This window comes from Bubalus kerabau, chromosome 16, assembly GCF_029407905.1.
Source record: "Bubalus kerabau isolate K-KA32 ecotype Philippines breed swamp buffalo chromosome 16, PCC_UOA_SB_1v2, whole genome shotgun sequence".
NCBI lineage: Eukaryota > Metazoa > Chordata > Mammalia > Artiodactyla > Bovidae > Bubalus > Bubalus kerabau.
Window position 1 is genome coordinate 57,647,580 of NC_073639.1, and position 27,490 is coordinate 57,675,069.

General features: G+C 46.1%; 1 protein-coding gene across 5 annotated transcripts in view; it reads right to left on the reverse strand.

Annotated features, from left to right (window-relative positions):
- The window catches only part of TMEM120B (transmembrane protein 120B), a 44,846-nt gene extending 20,231 nt beyond the window's left edge, over positions 1 to 24,615 (reverse strand). For 4 of the 5 annotated variants that reach the window (XM_055550604.1, XM_055550601.1, XM_055550602.1 and 1 more), the window contains exons 1-3: positions 24,398 to 24,615; positions 4,095 to 4,213; positions 2,012 to 2,128 (exon numbers count right to left, since the gene is read on the reverse strand). In XM_055550604.1, coding sequence (XP_055406579.1) covers positions 2,012 to 2,128; positions 4,095 to 4,213; positions 24,398 to 24,466 — 305 coding nt within the window. In that variant the 5' untranslated portion in view covers positions 24,467 to 24,615. The remainder of the gene's footprint in view (positions 1 to 2,011; positions 2,129 to 4,094; positions 4,214 to 24,397) is intronic. The other variant, XM_055550603.1, reaches the window with a different exon arrangement.
- Between the last annotated feature and the right edge of the window lie 2,875 nt (positions 24,616 to 27,490).

The window sequence follows — 27,490 nt, forward strand, 5'->3', positions numbered from 1 at the left end:
CAAGAATACTGGAGTAGGGAGCCATTTCCTTTTCCAGGGGATCCTTCCAACCCAGTGTCTCCTGCTGGTCCTGCACTGGCAGGATTCTTTACCACTGAGCCACCTGGGAAGCCCCTAACATGCTAATTATAAAGGTGAAAATAAAGGGTTAGGAGATCTCAGGGGAAGACAAGTTAATTCCACAGAGGGAGAGAGGGGTTTAGAAAGACTTCACTGAGGTAGTAACATGTGAACTGAGCTTTGAAGGATGCACAGAAGTTTGAGAGGAGAAAAGGGAACAGAAAAGCCTTCTTCCAGCTATGGGCAAAATCTAGGTAGATTTCCAGTCTTGTGCACCTAGAGCAGAGGTGTCAGAAAACCATCTATTTTTCTCACCTAGCATATAGTCCCTACCTCCTGGAAGGGCAGTATAATTTCCCTTCAGAGAATCACTTTTGCCCCTAGGCTCTAGGGTAAGGCACATGACCCAGGTTCCCCCAATCAAAGCGGTGCAACCTTCTGATTGGGTCAACCGTGATCATGAACGCAATCTAGGCCAATGAGAATCAATAAGAGGACTTTTCCCAGAACTCCTACAGAACAAAGAGGCTTTCTGTGCTGGATTTGCTAAGCAGGTAGGATGCAAACCCAGAGCTGCTGGGGCCAGCTTGTGGAGGAAGCCTGCCTGAGAATAAAATTCACACACTGCAAAACAGAGTAAAAATAAATAAATAAATAGGGACACAGTTTAACAGTATCCAGTCCTACCTACAGAGAAGGCAATGGCACCCCACTCCAGCACTCTTGCCTGGAAAATCCCATGGACAGAGGAGCCTGGCAGGCTGCTGTCTATGGGGTCGCATAGAGTCTGCCACGACTGAGCGACTTCACTTTCACTTTTCATTTTTCATGCATTAGAGAAGGAAATGGCAACCCACTCCAGTGTTCTTGCCTGGAGAATCCCAGGAAGGGCGGAGCTTGTTGGGCTGCTGTCTATGGGGTCGCACAGAGTCAGACACGACTGAAGTGACTTAGCAGCAGCAGCAGTCCTACCTAGAGCTACACCTGGACTTTTTAGTTAAATGTGTCAATAAATGCCCTATTATTAATTAAGCAACTTTAAGTTGGGTTTTCTGTTATTTGTATTCCAAGGATTCCTAACTAATGTAAGCTGGACAGAGGACTAGGGAGACTGGAGCTGGAAGAGTGAATCTGACTTTAAAAGAAGGTCACGCTGTTTCATTCTGTAGAAAGTTATCACCACCCAAAGCATGGAGTTTTTAACCAAATACAGCCAAAAAGGAGAAGACAAGAGGAAGGCCTCTGGTAGAAGGCTCTGACTCAGGGCTGGGTCAAACCATGAAGAAAGTCAGGGTGCTTCCTGGGACATGCATTTAGCCACCCACGTCAAGTCATGATACAATGCTATAAGGATCCCTCTTTACAAGGTGGCAGAGATGTCACTTGAGGAAGGAGATGGGACTTCTCTGAAGGAGGAAAATGGAAAGAACACAAACATTAGAGTCAGAATGTCCAGTGTTCACATCCTGGTTCAACCTAACCCAGTCTGAGCCCCCTGGGCAAGATACTTCCTAAAGCCACTTCTCTGAACCTTTAGAACAGGGATTCCTGGATCTCACTCACCGGGCTGTAGAGGGTGAAATGACTGACGTCAAGAGAGCCCCCCTGCACAATGCCAGGCATACAGGGGCCCTCAATGGATGTTTGTTCTCTTGAAAGAACACATTTCCTCCTGACCCCAGGTGACATCAGGCAGATGGCAGAGGCTGGGAACCAGATCCTTTGTCTGGTTCCTTGAAAAAGCCCTTCCAGGAATGTTACTGCTACACGGAGGGGCTGAGGTCCCCTCCTGGGTTCATGGAGGGTCATGTAGGGAAGCTTCCTTCTCTTTCCAGCCCTTGTTTCCTCCTCAACCCCCAGCAGGGAGGTCAGAGGCACGCAGACCAGGTACTCCAGGCCTGGGCATCTGCACACGGTGTTGGGAGTGTGAGGGCAGGTCCCCAGCTCCTACCCATTCTTCTTGGGCAAGTAGGCCTCCATGTCAAAGAAGACGTTCTGCCGCTCCTTGATGTTGGTGCCCATCTGCTGAACGAGCTCTGCCTCCTCCCGACTGGCATGGCGCTTGTACCTGAGGTCAGAGGTGTGGGGGTGAGACAAGCGTTACACAGACTGGATGAAGAAACCAGAAGCTCTAGGCACTGCCCCCCATCTTTCCATCTCAATGCTTCTGGCAACCTCAGCTCTCCAGCTGTACTCTCTGGGTATGATGCTGGCTCCCTGCCAGCCTTGGGAAACGTCCTTTAACCAACCTCTCTGCTTTTTTTTCCATACCTCAAAAACAGGGATAACATCAGAACTACCTTGTAAATGATATCATTGTGAGGACACAGTAAGTAAATGCAGTGTAAACATTTAGAATACTTGACACATAGTACCAGCTTCAGGGATATTGGCCGGCAATACCACCCTCCATGCTATTCTATAGGAATAACCTGAAGGTTACGAGAGTGCAGACAGGAAAAGAGTTTTGAAAGTATTAGCAGTCAACCAACCAAGGTCTGATTGTTGTTCTTTGGTGAGATTTAATTTCAAAACTAGAAAAACAAGTCATAGATACTCAGAAGAATAGCAGGGGTCCTTGGGAACCTAGCTCACGAGTCAACCTTCCAACCCAATGGTTCTCAACTGGGGAAACTTGGGATGGGAGTTCTCCCAAACCATGAAGACACTGTCTGGGAACATTCTGGGTTGTCAAGACAGGAGTAGAGAGTTCTACTGGCATCTCATGGGTAGAGGCCAGGGATGCTGCCCAACATCCTACAATGCACAGGAACAAAGAAGTATCAACAGTGCCAGGAATGAAAAACCCTACACAGATAAAAGACTGGAGTCCTACCATCAGTGAGATATGTTTTTCCAAGAGTGGTGATGTCATTATGTGGAACCATCCACACTCTTCACATGACTAATGGGCCTCCATGTCCGAAATGGTCAGTCAAGGTTAGGGGTATAATCAGTAACCATCTCCCAAATTTTCCACTGGGGAAGGGAAGAATCGCCCAGGAATCATAAACTGGAATGGAGGCCCAACTAAGCAACCAGGGACAAGGCATTCAGAGCCTGTTTTCCTGTCTCCCTCGGGGGTCAAAGCATTCACTTGGACTCCTTCACTTGCAGGGAATGACAGCACTTTCCAAACCATAAAGACATGGGACTACGAAGTGAACAGGTAATCCTGGCCTTAGGAAATGAACTAGGTCGTAAGCTCAAGTATATCCCCACCAGGCATGCCGGACCTCTCACCCCCTACACCAGAGACCTGGTGGGGTGAACTCCCTTTGCCTGAGAGAAGGATACTTGCTATTTGCCTGCCTGACAGGACTTCTCATAACAACTTTCCTGTGGGAACTATGCCTCATCCTCTTCCCCCTCCCAAGTAGTTCAAGTAGAGCTATTCCATCCCCCAGGTCCATAAACTGAGCATAGGACCAAGTCTTATAAAGTGTTATCACTCAGTCGTATCCAGCTCTTTGCAACCCCATGGGCTTGCCTTCCAGGCTCGGATGTCCATGAAATTTTCCAGGCAAGAATACTGGAATGGGTTGCCATTTCCTTTTCCAGAAGATTTTCCCAACCCAGGTCTCCTGAACTGCAGGAAGATTCTTTACGTCTGAGTCACCAGGGTAGCCCCCAAGTCGTATATAAACCGAGTCTCAGTGACTGGTTCACAGATGGTCACATGACCAGTTTCAGCCAATGAGACTCACACCTAGCACTTGGGCAGAAAGACAATTCTTATTCTGCTGGGGTGGCCAAGCCAGTAGGAAGAAAGGCTAAGAAGATAACAGCCTGGCACTGCTCGTGGCTATCTCAGTGACCATCTCAGCCAGAGAGTGAAGCCAATCTAGAGGAAGGCAGAACTGAGAGGGAAAAAAACAAATGCCTAAAAACACCCTTTGACCCCCTGGATCCAGTGATGCTTGAAGCCACTTCTGTTTTTTTCCATTAAAATTTCCATTCTCGGCTCAAGCCAGTTTTGAGTTGAGATTCCATCCCTAAAAGCCAGGGGAGCCTCTGAGTTGCAGCCCGCCTACCTCTGGAGCGTGAGTTTCAGGTCCTTCAGTCGCATCTTCTGCTTGTTGATGGAGCTGCTACACGAAGTCTGGAGTGCATTCAGTTCCTCCAGCTTCTGCTTGTAGATCCTGTGAGTTTCCTGAGGGATAGAAGAGCCCAGGCAGGGTGTGCAGGAAAACATAAAGGGGTTATTTTTCAGTCTGCTTGTGTCGGAGTATATTATTGTTCAGTCGCTAAGTCATGTCTGACTTGAGTTTTTTCGACCCCAGGAACTGTAGCACACCAGGCTTCCCTGCCCTTCACGATCTCCCAGGCTTTGCTCAAATTCATTCAGTGATGCTACCATCTGCTGCCCCCTTCTCCTTCTGCCTTCAATCTTTCCCAGCATCAAGGTCTTTTCCAATGAGTCAGCTCTTTGTGACTATAGAATTCAGTTTGACAGTTAAGATGATACAAGTACACCTATTAAAGATCTAACTTATAAAACTGGGACTGGATTTGGGGAAGGCAGCACTAGTGAAATAGGAACTGCTGTTTTTTCCTGTGCAGGTTCTGTCTTTTCTGATGGGAACAGAAACCAAATATGCCTCTGAGGGGCCAGCCACCTCTTGTCAATTCTTGGTCCAGGTGGTTTGAATAGAGCTAACAGTGCCCATACCAACCGTGGTCATGTGACCCAGGCCTGGCCAATCAGTATTCTCCAATCCCCCCGGCAACTGACTGGTTCATAGGTGGATGCATGGCTCAAACTGAGCCAATGCGAGTCAGCTCTGGGACTTCACCTACAAGTATTGATTTAGAGATGCCCTCTTTCTCCTGGGTTTGTTACTCTGGTAGAAGGCACACCTGGGGCTGTTGAGTGTGGAAAGCCTGCCTAAGAATGCTGGGAACTTCCCTGGGGGTCCACTGGCTAAGACTTCACGCTCCCAATGCAGGGGACCAGGGTTCGATCCCTGGTCAGGAAACTAGATCCCACATGCTGCAACTGCCACAACTGAAGATCCCCATGTCACAGAGAAGATTGAAGATCCCATGTGCCACAACTAAGACCTGATGCAGCCAAATAAATAAGTTTTAAAAAAGAAGAATGAAGCCAAACAGGAAAACAGAATTGGGACACAGTAAGAGACAGCATTCTTATAGCATCATTTCAGCGCTTGAATCCAACCAAGTCTGAATGCAACACTGATACTCTTAGTTATATGAATTAATAAATTCCTTTCTGGTTAGTCCAGTTTGGGTTGGGTTTCTGATCTTGGCAATGAAGACAGTTCTTGCTAAGACAATTAAGAAAAAGACATACCTCCTCCCTTTAAGTCAACCCTCCTTATCCCAGGCACAGCCACTCCAATACACTCAATATCTTACTCCTGGAAATAACCATTCGGGACCACAAGGCCAGAGGAAATACAAGACAGTGCTCCCCACGGCAGGGAGAATGGAACAAAGGATCTTCTCGACATTACTGCCACAGCATACCTCCCCCTGGGTACTGCCCTATGCAGGGAAACAACCAGTCTCCTCGAGTCCTGGTAATCTAAGACAAATACCAACAATCTGGAGAGAACAATATGAGGGTACGGGGACCATAAAATTAAAAACAATAATCCAATGGCCATATTTAAAGTGGCTGTCTGCTTGGGTGGTAGAGAACTGTATTAGCAGAGAGGAAAAAGGGATGGGCAATGAGGCCCATAGGCTAAACTCTCATGTCCGCCAAGCAGGTTCCTAGATATGAAAGTTAAGCCCCAAAATAAGAAAAAAATGAAGGCAATGAAGTGAACAGATAATACTTAGGAGCAACATGGAAGAATGCTCTGAGCCTATCTCCTTTGGCCCTCAGTTGACAGAGGGCTCAGTCCCCTGGATTTAAACAGTTTCCTCATTCTCTCCTTCCTGAGCCCCCAGAGAGGAAAACCGTGTCTCGTTTTTTAAAATTTAGCTTTTAATTTTTAAATAATCTCACACTTCTGAAAGATTTGTAAGAGTGCAAAGAACTCCCCTTACACCTTTTGCCCAGATTCACCAACTATTAGCATTATGATATATTTGCTTTCTTCCCATGTGTGTGTTTGTGTGTGTGTGTGTTCTTTATCTGTATCAGGCATCAGTAAACCCACTGGCCAAATCCGGCCACCTGATTTTGTACAGGCAGTAAGCTAGAAATGATTTTTGTCTCATTGCAAAAGATCAAAAGAAGAGTATTTCGTGACATGTAAAACGTATATGAAATTGAAACTCTGGAATCCATGAATAAATATCCATTTCACTGGAGCACAGCCATGCCCATTCATTTACATATCGTCTGCAGCACCTCAACAATGGAGCAAGCGTAGTTGTGACAGAGACCACATGGCCTGCAAAGCCCAGAATCCTCACTACTTGACCTTTTTGTCAAGAGTCTGACTATTTCTGTTCTAAATCATTTGGGAGTTACTTGTAGACAATAGGCTTCTTTACTCCTAAATACTTCAATGCATATTTCCTAAGGACATGACATTCTCTTATACATCTAACTATCAAATATAGAAAAATGTTACTTTGATACAATACACTACTGTGGCCTCAAATACCATCCAAATTCCAGTTTGGATGTGAACGTTTTCTTTTTTTAATTATTATTTATCTATGGCTGTGTGGGTTCTTGGTTGCTGCATGCAGGTTTTCTCTAGTTGCTACAAGCAGCAGCTACTCTCTAGTTGCAACGCTCGTGTTTCTCACTGTGGTGGCTTCTCTTGTGGCGCCTGGGTTCTGCAGCACGGGCTCAACAGTTATGACGTGTGGGCTTAGATGCTCCTCCGCATGTGGGATCTTCCCACACCAGGGATCAACCTGTATCCCCTGCACTGGCAGGCGGATTCTTAACCACTGGCCCACCAGGGAAGTCCTGCGAACTATCTCTGGATGGCAATTTCTCCCCAGACCCTGGACCCAATTCCGTCTTATGCCTTGTATTGTTGTTCATATCTCTTTGGTCTCCTTTAGTCTAGACCAGCTCCTCAACTTCTGTCTTGGGAATATCAGCGCTTCTAAAGTGTTCAGTCCAGTTGTTTTGGAGAATGTCCCTCTGCCTTGGTTTGTCTGATATTTCCTCATGATTGAATTTTGAATATGCATCTGGGACAGACATGCCACTCAAGTGACACTGGGTCCTCAGTGTCTCCCATGAGAAGGGACGTGGAGTCTGTGATGTTAACTCTGATTGCTTGGGGGAGATGGTGGCCATCTGTCTTCTCCACTGTACAGTGACCAGCTTCCTACCTGTAATGAATGAATAATCTGTACAGAAAGAGGCTTCAGCGCCAAAACGGTCCTCAGTGTTAACTAGTGTCTGCAGGTAAGAAAGGCAACTCTTCAGAACTGGACGTGGAAGATGGGTGGAGAGAGACCCCCAACTACACAGCCTTTGAGAAAGCAACACCTTTGGATTTGGAGTCCCCAGCAACGGAAGGTGAAACACCACACCACCTCCCGGCACTCTTGGGTGTCGGGCCCCCGTACAGTGAGATAAGACCAGACCGCAACATCAACAGACAGATGCTCACCAGGCCCTCTTCAGCTTGAATTAATATTTAATTTCACAAGTAAACATAAGGACATTATCCTCGTTAAAAATTAAAACACTACAGCTACAGCTAGAGTTGACTTTGAATAGACCCCTCTCCTGTCTTCTCCGACTTCTCCAGAAGTAACCACTGTTACGTTTCTTCTAGAGTGTATTCTCTGTATCTGTGTATTTCTATGTTCCACATAGACCTATTTCTATATATATATATATACACACACACACACATACACTTAACATATATACGAAAAATGCTCACTGTTGCAAAAACTAATTGTCCCTAATACTTATTCTCCTTTGTTTCCTTTTTCTAAATAAAGAGTTTGAGTATTTATTACATCTCAGTTTTTTGGTTTTTTGCCCCACACCATGCGGCACATGAGGCATGTAGGATCTTAGTTCCCCATTCAGGGATCAAACCTGTATCCCCTACATTGGGAGCAGACAGTCAACCATTGGACCCCCAGAGAAGCCCTCCTTGGCTTCCTTTTAATAACAGGACCCCACCAAGACATAGCCAGCACATGGCTGTCCAACTACAGACATTTCCCAGCCTCCTTTGCAGCTAAGTGTAGGAATACAACCGAGTGTTAGCCAATGGGTTGCAAGCAGAAGGGATGTAAGTTCTGAACTACATTTTTTTTTTTAACCACTACACCTGCTCTTTCTTGCTGTTCAGTTTTCACATGTCAAGGCAACATTTTCTGCCAAGAATAACTGAACCACATTTTTCTAAGTAACGGCTTGCTTGCCACTCTTTCTTTCCCTGGCTGCATATGGCAACAATGGATCCAGTTACCTTGAAACCGGAAATGGAAGCTACATAGTACAAATGACAAAGCCCACAGTGCCCTCCTCAGCCACACCAACCTGGATCTTCTTTTAAAACATGACCACCAGTTCTTTAGCACTCCTCACATAGAGAAGTGGTATCTCTTTTCAGTCTCCTTAAATACAAGTAGGCTTGTGGCTGCTCTGACCAATACAATATGCCCGTTCAGTTCAGTTCAGTCGCTCAGTCGTGTCCGACTCTTTGTGACCCCATGAATCACAGCACGCCAGGCCTCCCTGTCCATCACCAACTCCCGGAGTTCACTCAAACTCACGTCCATCGAGTCGGTGATGCCATCCAGCCATCTCATCCTCTGTCGTCCCCTTCTCTTCCTGCCCCCAATCCCTCCCAGCATCAGAGTCTTTTCCAATGAGTCAACTCTTCGCATGAGGTGGCCAAAGTACTGGAGTTTCAGCTTTAGCATCATTCCTTCCAAAGAACACCCAGGACTGATCTCCTTTAGGATGGACTGCTTGGATTTCCTTGCAGTCCAAGGGACTCTCAAGAGTCTTCTCCAACACCACAGTACAAAAGCATCAATTCTTTGGCACTCAGCTTTCTTCACAGTCCAACTCTCACATCCATACATGACCACTGGAAAAACCATAGCCTTGACTAGACGGACCTTTGCTGGCAAAGTAATATCTCTGCTTTTGAATATGCTATCTAGGTTGGTCATAACTTTCCTTCCAAGGAGTAAGCGTCTTTTAATTTCATGGCTGCAGTCACCATCTGCAGTGATTTTGGAGCCCCCAAAAATAAAGTCTGACGCTGTTTCCACTGTTTCCCCATCTATTTCCCATGAAGTGATGGGACCAGATGTCATGATCTTAGTTTTCTGAATGTTGAGTGTTGAGCTTTAAGCCAACTTTTTCACTATTCCCTTTCACTTTCATCAAAAGGCTTTTCAGTTCCTCTTCACTTTCTGCCATAAGGGTGGTGTCATCTGCATATCTGAAGTTATTGATATTTCTCCTGGCAATCTTGATTCCAGCTGTGCTTCTTCCAGCCCAGTGTTTCTCATGATGTACTCTGCATATAAATTAAATAAGCAGGGTGACAATACACAGCCTTGCCGTACTCCTTTTCCTATATGGAACCAGTCTGTTGTTCCATGTCCAGTTCTAACTGTTGCTTCCTGACCTGCACATAAGTTTCTCAAGAGGCTGGTCAGGTGGTCTGGTATTCCCATCTCTTTCAGAATTTTCCACAGTTTATTGTGATCCACACAGTCAAAGGCTTTGGCATAGTCAATAAAGCAGAAATAGATGTTTTTCTGGAACTCTCTTGCTTTTTCCATGATCCAGTGGATGTTGGCAATTTGATCTCTGGTTCCTCTGCCTTTTCTAAAACCAGCTTGAACATCAGGAAGTTCATGGTTCACGTATTGCTAAGCCTGGCTTGGAGGATTTTGAGCATTACTTTACTAGCATGTGAGATGAGTGCAATTGTGCGGTAGTTTGAGCATTCTTTGGCATTGCCTTTCTTTGGGATTGGATGAAAACTGACCTTTTCCAGTCCTGTGGCCATTGCTGAGTTTTCCAAATTTGCTGGCATATTGAGTGCAGCACTTTCACATCATCATCTTTCAGGATCTGAAATAGCTCAACTGGAATTCCATCACCCCCACTAGCTTTGTTCGTAGTGATGCTTTCTAAGGCCCACTTGACTTCACATTCCAGGATGTCTGGCTCTAGGTAAGTGACCATACCATCGTGATTATCTGGGTCGTGAAGATCTTTTTTGTACAGTTCTTCTGTCAAATATGTCAGAAGTACCCCCAAAAACAAACAGCCCAATTAAAAAATGGACAGAAGATCTGAATAGACATTTTTCTAAAGAAGCCATACAGATGGCCAACAGGCACATGAAAAGATGCTCAACATCACTAATATCAAGGAAATGCAAATTAAAACCACAGGGAGATATCACCTCACACCTGTCAGAATGGCTATCATTGAAAAGACCTCAAATAACAAATGCTGGCAAGGATGTGGAGGAAAGGGAACCTTTGCACACTGTTGGTGGGAATATAAATTGGTGCAGCCACTGTGGAAACAGTATGGAGATTTCTCAAAAAAACTAAAAATAGACCTACCATATGATCCAGCACTTCCACTCCTGGGTCTGTATCCGAAGGAAACGAAAACACTAATTCAAAAAGATACACGCACCTCAATGTTCATAGCAGCATTATTTATAATAGCCAAGATACGGAAGTAACCTAAATGTCCATCAGCAGATGAATGGATAAAGAAGATGTGGTACACACACACACACACACACACACACACACACACACACACACACACAGAGGAATACTATGCACCCATAAAAAAGAATGACATTTTTCGTCATGGATGGACTTGGAGGGCATTACGTTTAATAATATGTCAGACAGAGAAAGAGAAATGCTATATGATATCACTTATATGTGGAATATAAAAAATACAACAGACTAGTGAATATAACAAAAAAGAAACAGACTCACAGAGAACAAACTAGTGGTTACCAGTGGGGAGAGCAAAGGGGAGAGGGGCAATACCGGGGTAGGGGGATCGAGACAAAAACCACTATGCAGTAAATAAACAAGCTCTCAGGATGCACCGTGCAGCACAGGGAATACAGCCAGCATCTTATCCTAAGTCAACTCTACCCTTTAACAATGTGAATCACTATATTATACACCTAAAACATATAATATGTCAACTTTATCTCAATTTTTTAAAAACAGCAGAACTGACACTATACCATTTCGGAGAAAAACTCACAGAGGGCCATTGCGTTTGCACCTTCTTTGCTGGAACACTAGCTTCTGGAACAAAACGTTCCATAACTCTGAGGCCACCATGCTGCATGGAAACCCTAACCACTTAGAGAAGCCACATGACAGCAGTCTGATTTGATCAACAGCCACAGCTAAGATAAATCTTCTTGTCATTCAGTTCAGGCAGATATGAGGGTCAAGAAACCTCCAGATAATTCCAGCTCCAACCATTTGCATCTTCCCAGCTAAGGCCTCTGACCTCGTGGAGCACAGTCAAGCCATTCCCACCATGCCCTGCCTAAATTCCTGACTCCCAGAATCCATGAGCAAAATGCAATTACCGTTGCTTTATGCCAATGGATAACCAGAACACTCAGCACCCGTCTGAACTACTATGTGAGAAAGGAAGAAGCTATCTCATTTAAACCGCTTTATTCGGGGATCTCTTTGCTACAGCAGCATAGCTTATACCCTAAAGCACATACTTTTGATTTTTTTTAATATATCAACAGTATCAGAATATAGATATGATTTCACAACCTTCTTTTCTCACTCAATAATATGTCTTATAGATCTATCCACATAAGAATATATAGATAGGGACTTCCCTGGTGGTCCGGTGGCTAAGACTCCACACCCTCAACACAGAGGGCCCAGGTTTGATCCGGGGTCAGGGAACTAGATCCCATAAGCCACAACTAAGAGTTCACATGCCGCAATGAAGATCAAAGATCCCGTGTGCCACAACTTAGACTGGCAGAGCCAAATTAATTAATTGAAAAGAAGAAGAAAAAAAGAAGACTATACAGATGTGCTTCATTTTTAGTTCTGTTCAGTCCTTCATACTATGAACAGACAACAGTTTATTTAGCCATTTTCCTAACACTGGACACTTAGGTTGTTTCCAGTCTCTGACAATAACCAACAATGCAACAATGATTAATATCCTTGCACGGTCTCCTTGGGCACACACACAAGTGTCTCTGGGGAAGAGACATGGAATTGCTGGGTCATGGCATACAGGCTTGTTTTTACTTTTAACCTGTCTTGGCAAACTGCCCACAGAGTGGCTGTGCCAATTTATGCTCCCACCCACAGCATATGACAGCTGCCCACACTCACCAACACTCAGCGCTATCCCCACTGACTTTATTTTTCTTTTTTTTTTGTGGTTCTTTCTTTTTTATTCAAATAAAAAATAATGTAATTCTTTCTAAGCTTTTATTTTGAAACACTGACTTTCTTAAAGGCGCTTCCTAATGCCTCCATGGGCTTCCCAGATGGTGTAATGGTAAAAGAACCCACCTGCCAACGCAGGTAGACATTAGAGATGCAGCTTCGATCCCTGGGTTGGGAAGATCCCCTGAAGGAGGAAATGGCAACCCATTCCGGTATTTTTGCCTGGAAAATCCCATGGACAAAGGAGCCTGGCAGGCTACAGTCCATAGGGTTGCACAGAGTCAGACACGGCTGAAGCTACTTAGCACACACGCATGCAATGCTCCATACTTCACCTAATGCTGAGGCTCCAATACTTTGGCCACCTGATGTGAAGAGCCGTCTCATTGGAAAAGGCCCTGATGCTGGGAAAGACTGAAGGCAGGAGGAGAAGGGGGAAACAGAGGATGGGATGGTTGGATGGCATCACCGACTCAATGAATATGAGTTTGAGCAAACTCTGGGAGATAGTGAAGGACAGAAGCCTGGCGTACCGTAGTCCATGGGGACTTGCAAAGAGTCGGACACGACTTAGCGACTAAACAACAATAATGCTCCACTGGTGGTATTTTCTGCCCACTCTTAAAACATCAGACTGAAGTCCGTGGCCCTTCTCATAATTGTGTCCCCAGGCACATACAGTCATTCCTGACTCCTAACAGTCTCTGTCATTGGCTAGGGCCACTTCCTAAGGGAGATCTGATACTGGAGACCACACTTCCTGTCCACCCTGTCCTCGGCTCCAGGCTCAGGATTTGTCAGCCTCGAGGACAATGTGAAGTGGCAACAAGGCCCTTAGTGTGACACGCTCTCTGTTCCCAGGGCATTCCTCACCCACGCCCAGCCTCTGCTGATTCCACCTTGTGCAGTCACACCAGCAGCAGGAAAGATTATCAACTCACTTCTTGGATTCTGTCCTTTTCCCAGACAGTTGTCTCTCAGTCTTTTTTCAACTGTAGTAAAATATATATAAAACTTACCATGTTAATCATTAAAATTTTTCTAATTGCAATAAAATACACACAAAACTTACCACCTTAACCATTTTATGTGTACACCTCAGTGATATCAAATATGTTCACGTTATTTGCCATCCATCTCCAGAACTTTTTCATCATCTCAACTGAAACTCTGAACCCGTCACCCAATAACTCAGTTTCCTGTTCCCGTCAGCCCCTGACAACCTCCACTCTCTTGTCTTATTCATTTTTGGCTACGCTGGGTCTTCACTGTTTTGAACAGGCTTTCTCTAATCGTGGCGAGCAGGGGCCACTCTCTGTTGCAGTGCTCAGGCTCCTCACTGCAATGGCCTCTCGTTATGGCGCGCAGGTTCTAGGCAAGTGGGCTTCTGCAGTTGCAGCTTGTGGGCTCAGTAGTTACAACTCGAGGGCTTAGTTGATCTGAGGCACGTGGGATCTTCCCAGAACAGAGATCAAACCCGTGTCTCCTGCATTGGCAAGCGGGTGCATACCCACTGTGCCACCTGGGAAGTCCTCTACCATTCTTTCTACCTCTATGAATATGACTTCTCTAAGTACCTCATACAAGTTGACTCATACAGTATTTATATTTTTGTGCCTGACATTTAAACACAGCATAATGTCTTCAAGGTCCATCCACACTGCAGAACGTATCAGAAGTTCCTTCCTCTTTAAGGCTGAACAATACCCCACAGTGTGTATACAGCACATTTTATCCACCCGTCTGTCGATGCACACCTGGGCTGCTTCCACCTTTTGGATATTGTGAATAATGTTACTATGAACATGGATGTATATATATTTGTTCGAGTCCTTGCTTTTAATTCTTTGGGGTACATGTGTGTGTGTGTGTATTCAGAAGCAGAATTTCTGGATCATATGGTAATTAATCACACAGCTTAATTTTTTTTTTAGAGAACTGCCATATCATTTTCCAGAGAGGCTGAACCATTTCACGACAGCTGTCTCTTGATGGGACTGTCTTTGTGGTGTTTCTGGGAGGGGGCGGGACGGGGGGAAGGAACACAATTCCTGTCTTCCCTCAGAGACCCTGCCCTCCACTCCTGAGGATGTCTCCAGAAGACCCTCAGTTGGACCTGTGCTTTGAGATGCTTTTTCCAGGAGTGAGCCACATGGAGGCAAGCCAACCCTGCCTTTCAACCAACCAGCCCCTATGGTCTTGAATGCAACTAGTCACCAGATGGAAGCCTTCTGTTGTTTTTGCCAGCTCGGCAGCTATTCCCTTTTTGGTTAATTCCCTGTAATTTCTTTGGAGATCCTCCCTCCCTGACACTGAGTCCATGAGATCTGGCTAGGAATAGAGTGGACCTTGCCCCAGGTTCCAAGGCAAATGACCCAGGCCTGGCCAATCAGAACATCACCCTCCTGACCCAGCTGGTTGACTCAGGGACGAGCATTCAAAACCAATCACACTCAGTTGTGGGACTTTTTTTATCAGAACTGTTGAAAAAAAGGGGAAAAAAAGAAACTTTTTTGCCACTCGTTTTGAAGGTAGTAGGATATGAGCCCAGAGCTAATGGGGCTGCCATTAGCTGCCTGGGAATGAACCCAATTGAGAGGAAAACAGGATGGAGGGGTAAACTGAGCCCTGATGGTTTCATTTAAGCTCCTGGATCAGCTTATATCTGAAGGTGGTACACCTTTGAGGTCCTAATTAATATAAGTGAACAAATGCCATTTTATTCTGTTTGGCTTTGCCAATTTGGGTTGAGTGTCTCCATTTAAGAGGCCAGTGTCAGGGACTTCCCTGGTGGTCCAGTGACTAAGACTTTGCACTAACAATGCAGGGGGTCCAGGTTCGATCCCCAGGCAGGGAACTAGACTCCATTTGCTGCAATTAAGAGTTCGCATGCCACAACTAAAGATCCCGCGTGCAGAAAGGAAGACAATATCCCACATGCCACAACTAAGACCCAGTACAGTCAAATTAATTAGCTAATTTAAAAATGAGGCAGGGGTCAGAATCTAGATTAATATGCCAAAGAACACAGCCTCCCTTCTGGGAAAAGTTAACCATACCAGGTAAGAAGAGAAGCCATAAATCTTGGACTCATTACCAAGCTCTTGCCCTGGGCACTGTCATCGTAAAGGTGCCAAAAACTTGGAGCCTGATGAATAAATCCTTCATCAAGCCAGTAACTAAACAGGCACTTTAAAATGCAGATCTCTGAACAACCATATTGGGTGTTTTTCTGCCAAAGCAAGAACCTAAACCATTATTTTTTAACAACTTTATTGGGGTATAACTTACATGTCATAAAATTCTCATTTTAAGTGTACAATTAAGTGATTTTTATACATTTATCAAGTGGTGCAACTATTACCACGTCCAGTTTCAGAACTTTCCGTCACCCAATAAGATCTCTAGTGTTTATCCACACTCACTCCCCACTCTTCTTCCTCCCAGCTCCTGGCAACCACTAACCCACCTTCGGACTCTATAGATTTGTCTTTTCCGGGCATTTCACATCAGTGGAATCATATAAAATGCAGTTTTGTGTCTGGTTCTTTCACAAAGAATCGTGTTTTTGAGGTGTATTTCTGTTGTGGCATGTATCCACTTTTTTATCACACCACAGCATTTATACCATATTTTGTTTACTCATCTACCAGTTGGTGGACATTTAAGTTATTTCCAGTCTTTGGCTATTACGAATAAGGCTGCCATGCACATTCGTGCACAAGTCTTGGTAGTAGATACATATTTCAACTTCTCTTGGTTAGATATCTAGGAATGAAACTGCTGGGTCATATGGTACATGTATGTTTGCCAACTCTCAAAGAAAATGCCAAAATACCAAACCACCATTTTTATTTCTAAACTTGGCAGCAGTGGGGCTTTCCTGGTGGTCTAGTGGCTAAGACTCTGCACTCCCAATGCAAGGGGCCCACGGTTCAATCCCTGGTTGGGCAATTAGATACCACATGCTACAACTGAAAGACCCTGCATGCTGCAAGGAAGACTCCGCACAGCCAAACATATAAATAAATAAATAAGAAATAGAATTTAAAGTAAATAAAATAAAATAAACTTGGCAGCAGTGGACTGAAGCAAAAGAGCACACTCACCAAAAACTGGGAGTCAGGTGTCTGCACACAATGCAGGGAGTACCAGCTTACAAAACACACGACTGACTCCCACTTCAAGTTGCTACCTCCAAAAATAACCCAGAGTGCTGGGGGCACCGGAGCAGACAGGCAGCTGGGAAAGAAAGGACTCTGTTCTGCGGCTGAGAGCAAGTCCCAACCCCCAGCTGTCTAACTCAAGACCAAGCAAAGGAAAAGAAAGACCCACTTGATAAAATACCTAAAGATAGAGCTTTGGGGTGGGGGGCGGGGAAGATAGTTACAAGGCAAACACTGCCAGGAAACAATCAAATGCTGACTATATAAATGTAATAAAAATCCCCAAGAGAAAGTACAAGCATTGTACACTGCTCAGTTCTTCAGTAAATGAAATTTGCATGGTCGTAATCACATAAATGACTGAATCTTTTTTGGGGGGTTTGTTTTTTTAGCCACACCCCTCGGCATGTGGGATCTTAGCTCCTCAACCAGATGCTGAACCTGTGCCCCTGCAGTGGAAGCACTGAGTTTTAACCACGGGACCATCAGGGAAGTCCCATTGAGCCTATTTTTATGAATAAGGCTTTTGGTATTGTTAGGTGACTTTCTGGTCTCCTGCTCATTTGACTATGAAATATTTCAGGCATATTGAAAAAGTCAGAAAATCCTATAATAGAAAATAAACAACATTAATGCCCACATTTCTCACCCTCAGTTTAAGAACTAATAGTACACAAATTGTTGAAAGCCCCTACATATTCTTTCTACATAGCATTCCCGTCCTCTGCCCTCAACAAGAGGAACCCCTAGGCTGGTTATTTCCACCCTCAAGCCCACCCCAGATCAATCTTGTCTTCCTCTGTGCCCTGAGAGGTTAACCCCTACGGACTGCATCTCCTGGGCTCCCTTGCCCTGCCTCCTACTTAGCCAACGGGATGCCAGGACAGAAGACGGGGGGAAGGAGGAGAGGCAGACTGGAGTATTGGTTCCCCTGCCTCCTCCTCACTTTCCTAGGCTTTTGACGCTACAGCTCCGGTCCTGCTGCTTTCCTTACCCTGCACTAGGTTCCAGTGACTGCCCCTTCCCTCTGTCCCTTAAGTATTGGGATGGTCCCAACTCCAGGGGCCTCGTTGTGTCCAGCTCTTGGCGACCCCATGGACTGTAGCCCGCCAGGCTCCTCTGTCCATGGAATTCTCCAGGCAAGAATACTGGAGTGGGAAGCCATTCCCTTTTCTAGGGCATCTTTCTGACTCAGGGATTGAACCTGGGTCTCTCGCACTGCAGGCAGATTCTTTACTATCTGAGCCACCAGGGAAATCCCTTTAAACCGCCACACCTCTGTAAATAGCCTCCTCCTTAAACTCTTTTCAGAGAGATCCATCCGGAAGAGTTATTTGCTTCTTGCTAGGGCCCTGCCCAAATCTCCATTCTACTGAATCTGACCCATATCACTCCCTTGCAAAAGTCTGTATTTGTACTGTATAGACACGTATCAGTAAGCAGAACATAAGTGTTCTGCTTTAAATGCTTTAATGCTATATTATTATGCTTTAAACTATATTATACATGTCATACTATATATACCCACTTAGCAACTTTTCACTCAATGTTGCTTTTCTCTTTAAAACATTTACCCATGTTGATACATATGGTCCTAGTTTATTCATTCTCATCTTCATACCACACTCTATGGATGTTCGGTGGAATTATCCATCCTGATGGACAGTTAGGTTTCCAGATTTTAGCTGTTATAGAATGCTTATACACATTTCCTATTTGACTTTTTAACTATGTGGCTATGTATTACTTATAAAAACATAGGATAGATCAGAGACAGAGAGAGACAGACGCTAACACTGGCACCATTAGCTGGGATGCCCATAGCTCCTTTCCCACATATCTGACTGGCATTCCTTTTATACCATGTACAAGAGACACAAACAGTTGAGTTTCCATCGAAGGATTTGGAGATCTGCCACCTCTCCTGTCCTCTGAGGCCACAAACTCTGCCCCAGTGGGAAGATGAGGTTAATGATTCCAGGTCCCAGCACGGCTGTGACACACCTGGAGATGCCCTCTTACCATAACATGACTGAGTCACAACACCTGAGTCAATATGCATTGCAAGAATTGATGGCAATGAGACTTCCCTGGCGGGCCAGTGGTTAAGACTCTGTACTGCCACTACAGTGGGAATGGCTTTAATACCTGGTCGGGGAACTAAGCTCCCATATGGCATGGCCAAAAAAATTTAAAAATGTGCCAGAATGGAATCATGTGCCATTTTCAGACAGGGCTCTGGCCTAGGAGCACTGCAAGCTGGTGGACAGCCCAGTAGACTGCCAGAGTCATGGCCACCACATAAACACGGTGGCTGATAGTCAGGCTGGTGCTAAGTTTTCATGAGATTGCATTTATATAGTTCTAAGTAACTGACTTCAGACAAAGATTTCTGAATGCTGAATATACTGAACGAAGACTCACTGCCAGTGGAAAGACTACAAAGATGACAAATTGACTTCACCTAAACTGTATCAGTTCTACACTGGGAAAGATTCTGAGTCACGTGCCAGGATCAATTAGTAATGTCTGTTATAGGAACAGTAAGTGGAGGTATAGACAAGCATGTCAGGCATTTGGGAGGCAGGTAACATAAAAATTAAGTGATTAGGCTTGAGACTCAGACTGACTTCACGTCTAGAATCTGCCACTTCTTAGTTTCCTCAGTTGTGAAAGAGCTAGGGCATGAGATATAGGTAACAGGCCATGTACTGGTATGTTTAAATCAGCTTTATAGGTATAATTTACATACCAATTCACCAGTTTTCAGGTGTACAATTTAATGAATTTTGGCAAATATATACAGTTGTGTAACCACCACCACAATGAGGATATAAAACAAAGGTTCCCTAACTTTGTTGGTTTACCACATCCTTAGTGTCTCAATGAACTTTTCACAGGGTCCTTAGGCCAAATAATAGGAAGAAAAAGTGAAAGTGAAGTCATTCAGCCGTGTCCAACTCTTTGTGACCCATGGACTGTAGCCTGCCAGGCTCCTCTGCCCATGGTGATTCTCTAGGCAAGAATACTGGAGTGGGTTGCCATTTCCTTCTCCAGGGGATCTTCCCGACCTAGGGATCGAACCTGGGTCTCCTGCACTGCAGGCAGAATCTTTACCCTCTGAGCCACTAAGGAAACCAAATAATTGAAAAGTATCCATGTCCTAACAACTCAGTAGTCTCTTGGAGGAAATAAAAAAGAATACGCAGAAATTGACAAGGGTATTTTTATTTCATTTTGAAGTAACCAAAATTATTTATGGATGTATATGCCTGTCAGGCTCAAACCTTAGGAACAGATTGGACACTGTCACCCTCATTTCTTGTTCTAAATTGATTTTCACATAGTACTTGATTTTAATCAGCACCCAAACCCCAACTTCACAAAGATATGACATCATTAAAAAGAATGTAGCATAATCTAATGTGCAGCTGTGAACTACTCCATTAGCAGTTTAAGTGGTACGTGACAGATGTCATTGTCTTTCTCTTGAAAATTTAAATTATCCCATAGTGCCCCTGTGAGCTTGCTGCAGCTCCTTGGAGGTGCCTTAACATAGCTGGTGAAACACAGATATAGACTGTTTCTACAATATTACTCCTAAAAAGATAGCTGTCTGGCATCCTTCTCTGTTTTTGTTTTTTCACAACCAGTACTTTGATCTTCCTTCATGGGACCACCCCTCTCCCACTGTTATTTCATGTGGTTTGAGCAGCAGTCATCCCAGTCCTGGGCAACAGGGGGGACATATTAACCAAGACCCAGCCAATCAGTGCCACAGGATCTGGTTAAGGGATAATCACATGACCCAGGTAGGGCCGATGAGAGTCAGCCCTGGGACTCCAGCTAGAATTACAGGGGAAAAGATGCTTGTTTCTGAGGTCTGCTAAGCTGGTAGATGTCAGCCTGGGGCTGTCAAAGCTCATCTTTGCCACAACATGGGAGAGATGGTTGAGAACGAAGCTGACAGAGGACACAGACACACGTGCACATGTAAACATCACTGGAGAAGCTGGATCCAGCCCTGCCTGAAGCCATTTGCCACTGGACTTCCCAATACAGAAGCCAATAAACTATTTCGATTTTTTGGCTTAAAGCTGGTTGAATTGGATTTCTGCCACTTACAACTAAGAACCCTTACTAATGCTTCATGTTAAAGCACCATAGAAATAAAATTAGTCCCCACAAGTCCAAAACTCTCCTTCTAAAGCCAAGGGTCTCAGGATACTTTTGGAGCTCAACCCCAAAAATACCTGATGGAAACAGCGGGCCTGGGGTCAAATTCTGGCTCCACGAATTTCAAGTTACGTAACAGCTCTCAGCCTCAGCCTCATCTAGAAAGCCAGGTTGTTGTTTAGATTAAATGGAATGATCCATGTATCATACAGTTAGTTCTTACTGTTGCTGCTACTACTGTCGGCCTTTGTTTGGTAGACAAAGAACTCAAGTTCAGAGACGCAGCTTGCTAAAGGTCAGATGCTAGACAGCAGCAGAATTCAGACCTGAACCCAAGAATTCTGATTCCCTTGTCCAGAGTTCTTTCCACACAACCCACTTCTAGGGGAAAAGAGGCCTAGAAAATAATGCAAGATGGGAGAGAAACAAGAGTAGCCAGGGCACAGACCTGCCTTGGGCCGTGGTTGAGAGTCCAGACTCTCGGGACTTCCCCAGCAGTCCAGTGGTTAAGACTCCACACTGCCAATGCAGGGGGCACCAGTTCAATACCTAATGTGGGAACTACGATCCTGTGTGACGCAAGGCATGGCCTAAATAAATTAAAAAAAAATTTTTTTAAGAGTATAGACGTTGATGTTCACCTGCCTGGATTTGAATCCTGACTCTAGTACTTATACTTTGGGGTATATTTTTCACTCTGTAAGATGGGTATAACAGGCTCTATTTCAGAGGGTTTTAATTAAATAATACTGATCTTCCTGCTTCCAGCCTGGCCCCCTCATGTCTATTCTATACACAGCAGCCAAAGGAATACCCATTTCATTGGTAATAAAAGCCAAAAATCTCTGTAATGTCCTATCAGGCCCCTGCATTTCTGCGAGGTCAGGGTAAGGGAAAGGCCTCTTCGGGACACCTCCTTCCTGGGTGCAGAGGGATGAGGTCAGGTTTCCAGAGAGGCAAGACAAGAAATGCTCATTAAATCACCTGCCACCACGTCTGTAAGTGACCTTCTGTGGTCACACCACAGGCCACAGGGCCAAACATGCGCCAGTCTCAGACTAATGCTCAATCAGCCAGCACACCTGAAACCCCAACCAGCCAAAACCAAAGTCCTCATAGCAACTCAGCCTTGCCCCTGAGTCCACGGAGGCCCTGGCAGATGTACATCACAGACAAAAGAACAAAGATCCTTTCCTCTAGAAAGTCCCAGAGATTTTGACATTTTAGGGGTTGGGAGAGGGGGGAAATTCCAGAAATCTTTCAAATCCTTTTGGGTCTGAAATTAGATTTCCTCTTTGCTCCCTCCACTGGCAAAAGGGAAGGAGAGGTAAAACACAGAGATATTATACATCATCCCAAGCAAGACAGAATCAGAGAGATATGAGCATGACACCCACAAATCCCAGATTCTGAAGCAGAAACAGGTAAAGTAAGATAGACTGGGATTTTCTGGTGGGAGAAAAAGACCCTTCCTACCATTAACCTTTCTAGTTCCAATCAGCAGCCCCCCGCAACCTGTTGTGACCTCCTTGTTCCCCGACAAATGTCTCATATTTGAAAGTTCACCCAACACACACATAATGACAACGTACACTCTACCTATTACATGCCTTTTTCCAGAGATGGTCATCTCAGGAGTTCAGAGTTCTCACGTGTATTATGGGGGGTGGGGGGAGGGATAAGAAGTCGGACCTAGTCTATTCCATTTGCCCCAGTGCTGAAGACCTGAGCAAGGGACATCACGGTTTCTACCCAGTCAGTTTTTCTACAACCCTTGCACCAGGGGACACAATCCAGGATTCATTTCCAATTCCTCTCTGTCCCCCACACACTTGAGCCCCTGAGACGCCAAGTAAGAACATAACAACAAATCAAACGTCTCTTTTGCAACCTCTGCCTGCCAAGACTAGCTATCTAATTGCTGTTAATTGCATTAATTGTATAGCTCTGAAGAGTTAAGACTCCTCCTTCTAGCCGAAAGCAGGGTCAGGGAAAGGCATTATGAACAACAAAAGTTCCACATAGCAAAACTCTTCTCTCATGCCCAACCTAATACCCTCCATGGGTCCACAGTTGGACATAACCGAGAGCCCAGCAGGACAAAGTGGCAAGAAGCAGCTGAGTGGGGACTTCCCTGGTGGTCCAGTGGTTAAGACTCCTCGCTGCCAATGCAAGAGGCCCGGGTTCAGTCCCTGATCAGGGAACTAGATCCCACGAGCCACAACTAAAGATCCCCCACATACTGCAATGAAGATTGAAGATCCTGAGTGCCGCAACTAAGACTTGGCACAGCCAAAATAAAGATAAATACTGAGAAAAAAAAAAGTAGCTGACTCTTCTCCATGGCAGGAGAGCCAGAAAGGTCCCCTGGGAACCAGCTCTGGTACCTTACTCTCTGCTCACAGCTAAAACAGCACCCCTCTCCCTGCTTGGTCTCTCCAGCACCCCTTCTCTATTCTTCTGGACCTATGACCCATCTTCCCTCTAGATGGCTCTTGAAAGACCCATCACAGACACCTTTCCCCATCTCCCCTCCCTCCCCTACTCTGGACACAGTAAGCGGCTAATCAAACTGCAGACAAGAGCTCCATGGACAAGCAAAATGTCACTGGTCCCAGCTGAGACTAGGCAGAAGTGGGCTGGGGGTGTTCCATGTGATTTCAGGCAAACAGAGCCCAACTCTGGAGAAAACAAACACAATCCGGTAGCTGGGGAGGGAACAGCCCCATCTCCCAAAAAAAGATCCAGGCATCTCTCTTAGCCAACCCCAAGATTTTCAGAGACCTCTCTAGTCACCAGGATAGGCAGCTGAGGCCTCTGCGAACCTCCTCTCAGGAACAACTCCTCCTGCCAGGGACCCCGCGGCGGAAATGCCAATACTGTTCTTTCAAGGGGCCTCTCTTACACCCGACCTCACCCCACCCAGCATAAGGCTCTGGGCCAAAGCGTGAGGGCTGGGAGCAGCCTCTATCACTGGGAGGCAACCCAGCTGTCAGAAGTGACAGATGTCACCCACGACGCCAAACTTGGCCTGCAGCAACGTCAGAGGCGGGACACAGGAGCCCCAAAGGCTGAGGTCAGGGGTCTCTAACCCCTAAGCAAAGCCTGCGGGCTCAAGGTGAAGGGCTCCCAAGCACATCTCCCAAAATGGAGCGTCAGAGGAGAGGGCTGATCCGCCACAGCAAAAGGGGTGTGGAGCCGCCAAACCCTGGTGGGCGGCGGTGGGGTTAGGGGAGACCTCTGAGGAGGTAGGGGCTGGGCTTTCTCTTTTGAGTCCCAGAACATACCTGGTCCCTCCGGCCTCCCCCACATGGACATGCCTGGAACTTCCCCTCAGAGGTCACAGATCAACTTTCTGCAGCGAAGGAGGCGCGCGCGGCAAAGAGCCGGTGAGAAGGCTCGGGGTCCTGGGGGAGCTGTGGGGGCTTCCACCCGGCGCCCTAAGTGGATGAATAAGTGAAGTCCTGGGAGATGGGAGGGGGCTGGCCCACGCAGACCACCGGCAACAACCACCCGCCTCCGCCGCAGGGCCTGGCCCGGGCCTTGATGGTTCCCACGGCCGGGGCTGGGAGAAGCAGGAAAGGAAATATCCGGCACTTCAGGTAGCAGAGTTTCGGGACCAGGTGGTCCGGTCCTACCTGCAGTTCCTGAAATTCTCCCTCCAGCTCGTGCCACTCGCGCTCGCAACGCTCCAGCTGGCCAGACATGGTGCAGTGGTGCTAGGCGGCGGCTGCTCCCGCAGCGTGGCGCGGCAAGCCACCCGCACCCCACGCGTGTCCGCCGGCCAGCCGCCTTCCCAGGGACCAGCTGTTCCTGCGCAGCCCGAGCCACGCGCGCACCTGACGTCACAGCCCCGGCCCAGGCGCCCGCCCCACCCCCTCGCCGGGAGGCAGCCCCCTGCGCATGCGCACGCGCCTCCCCGGTCCCGCCCCCGCGCGCCAGGCGCCCGCCGCGGGGATTGTTGTACCTTTGCGGGACTTGGCTGGGTCCCTCAGTGTTTCTTTAGAACACTAAATGCCTTTAGGGAATCTCTCATGCCTAGCTGGGATGGGGAAGTTGTCCGCAAACCGCATTTGTAGAGCTTATTTTACCGAGATTGTGTGTATTTGGGGTGTCTGGGTCGGAGGGAGGAAGGAGTTTGCGGAGAGGGAGCGTTGCTTTAACGGAGCCGAAGCCAGCCACGGCCTGAAATGCTAGAACTGACATTGACCATCCAGCAAGGTCGCCGGGCAGGGCGAGGAAGCTCAGACAGGGCCCTGTCATCTCATATTGTCATTATTTATTGCAACTAATATATCCTAGATCCTGCCCTCTAAGACTCTGGGTGACTCGCTTGACAGCTGTTTCTGTCATTCAAATGACACAACCACCTCCTTGCTAATTGAATCCCCTCTCCCGCCTGGTCCTACAAGCACTATCCCTGACTAGCTTTCCAGGCGTAGCTCCTACTCACCCCTCTTCAGCCACTGTTTTCTAATTCCTGCTTTTGCATGAAATATTCTTCCCTGTAACTCTTCACTTGGTTTCCTCTTTCTCATCATTCTCTACTTAGTTCAAACGACACCTGTATTAGTTTCCTAGGGCTGCCCTAACTACAAACTGGGTTAAATACCACAAACTGGGTGACTTAAACAACAGAAATGTGTTCTCTCGTGATTCTGGAGGCTAGACTTAAGAAATCAAGGAAAGAACAAATTCATACTCCTTGGAATCTTGCTTCTTCATAGCTTGTGGTGGTCACCAACCTCAGCATTCCTTGGCTTGCAGTTTCACCCCCTCCAGCCTCTGCGTTCTGTTGTTACATATGGCTCTCCTTCCCGGCATGCTTGTCTCTGCATGTCCTCTCCTCCTACAAGGACACCGGCCTCCTTGGATTAAGGGCCCACATGCCTCATGGCCAAAAAAACAGAACAGAAACAGAAGTTCTTTGGAAGGAATGATGCTAAAGCTGAAACTCCAATACTTTGGCTACCTCATGCGAAGCGTTGACTCATTGGAAAAGACTCTGATGCTGGGAGGGATTGGGGGCAGGAGGAGAAGGGGACGACAGAGGATGAGATGGCTGGATGGTATCACCAACTTGATGGACGTGCGTTTGAGTGAACTCCGGGAGTTGGTGATGGACAGGGAGGCCTGGCGTGCTGCAATTCATGGGGTCTCAAAGAGTCGGACACGACTGAGCGACTGAACTGAACTGAATATTATAACAAATTCAATAAAGACTTTAAAAACGGTCCACGTGAAAAAAGAAAAAAATGGAGGGGGGGGAGGTTGAAGGGGAAAGGGACATATGCATACTTATGGCTGATTCACGTTGTTGTACAGCAAAAACCAACATATTTTAAAGCAATTATCCTCCAATTAAAATAATTTTTTTTAAAGTGGAAGGCTCTGGGTACACTGGACTCATGTTCATACTTGGCCATGGGCTGGAACAGACAAACAGATGTCCCCTTCACAAAGGGCTTGCCAGTCACCACAGTCCCCACCATGCTCAATTGTACTGCCCCAGCTTATTTCATGTGGACTGGAGACTGTTGAGTTTGAGAATTCTTATATAAAGTGTCATGAAGCTTGGAAACCTGTATAAATCACACACATGGTGAAAAAAAAAAAACAGAAAACAGTTTATTTAATTGGGGTTAGTAGATAAAAAAGGAAACCCAGGGCCTTGAAGGATGAATTAAATGTCACCAAGCAGGAGGAGAAGGGGACGACAGAGGATGAGACGGCTGGATGGCATCAACGACTCAAGGGATACGAGTTTGAGCAAACTCCGGGAGATAGTGAAGGACAGGGATGCCTGGCATGCTGTAGTCCATGGGATTGCAGAGTTGGACAAGACTGAGCGACAGAACAATGACAACAAGCAGAGGAATTTGGAAGAAGATCCCACTTTACTATGCTTGCAGTCATTCAGTTCTGGGTGGAAGAGGCTGGCCCTGCCCCCCCAGGTAGAGTTGGGCAAGTACACCTTCTCCACTTGCTGGCCATGGTCAGGTTGCAAATCTTAGGAACTGTTCTCCATGGGGTCAGGACTCCAAGTGATTATTCATAAGCCCTTCTGTAGATGGCGCAGGCTGTTCACCCCCATCAGTGTAGCCGCTTAGGTACCAGAAGTATCAGATCTCACCTGGCTGTCCCCACCATCACCACCCTCCCACCCCGCCCCCAACCCCCTGTCCCAGTTTCTGCCCAAAGAGCTTTCAGACTCACTCATCAGCTTCCTGGGGCTGGATCTGCCTCTTCTTAAGAACTTTGAGCATGATAGATGAAAACATGTGTTGCAAGAGTATCCTCCCCACTTCTTCCTCACATCACCAGGGGGAAATATCTTCTATTTGTTCATTGCCCTCTCATGATGTACTCTGCATATAAGTTAAATAAGCAGGGTGACAATATACAGCCTTGACGTACTCCTTTTCCTATTTGGAACCAGTCTGTTGTTCCATGTCCAGTTCTAACTGTTGCTTCCTGACCTGCATACAAATTTCTCAAGAGGCAGGTCAGGTGGTCTGGTATTCCCATCTCTTTCAGAATTTTCCACAGTTTATTGTGATGCACACAGTCAAAGGCTTTGGCATAGTCAATAAAGCAGAAATAGATGTTTTTCTAGAACTTTCTTGCTTTTTCCATGATCCAGAGGATGTTGGCAATTTGATCTCTGGTTCCTTTGCCTTTTCTAAAACCAGCTTGAACATCAGGAAGTTCACGGTTCACGTATTGCTGAA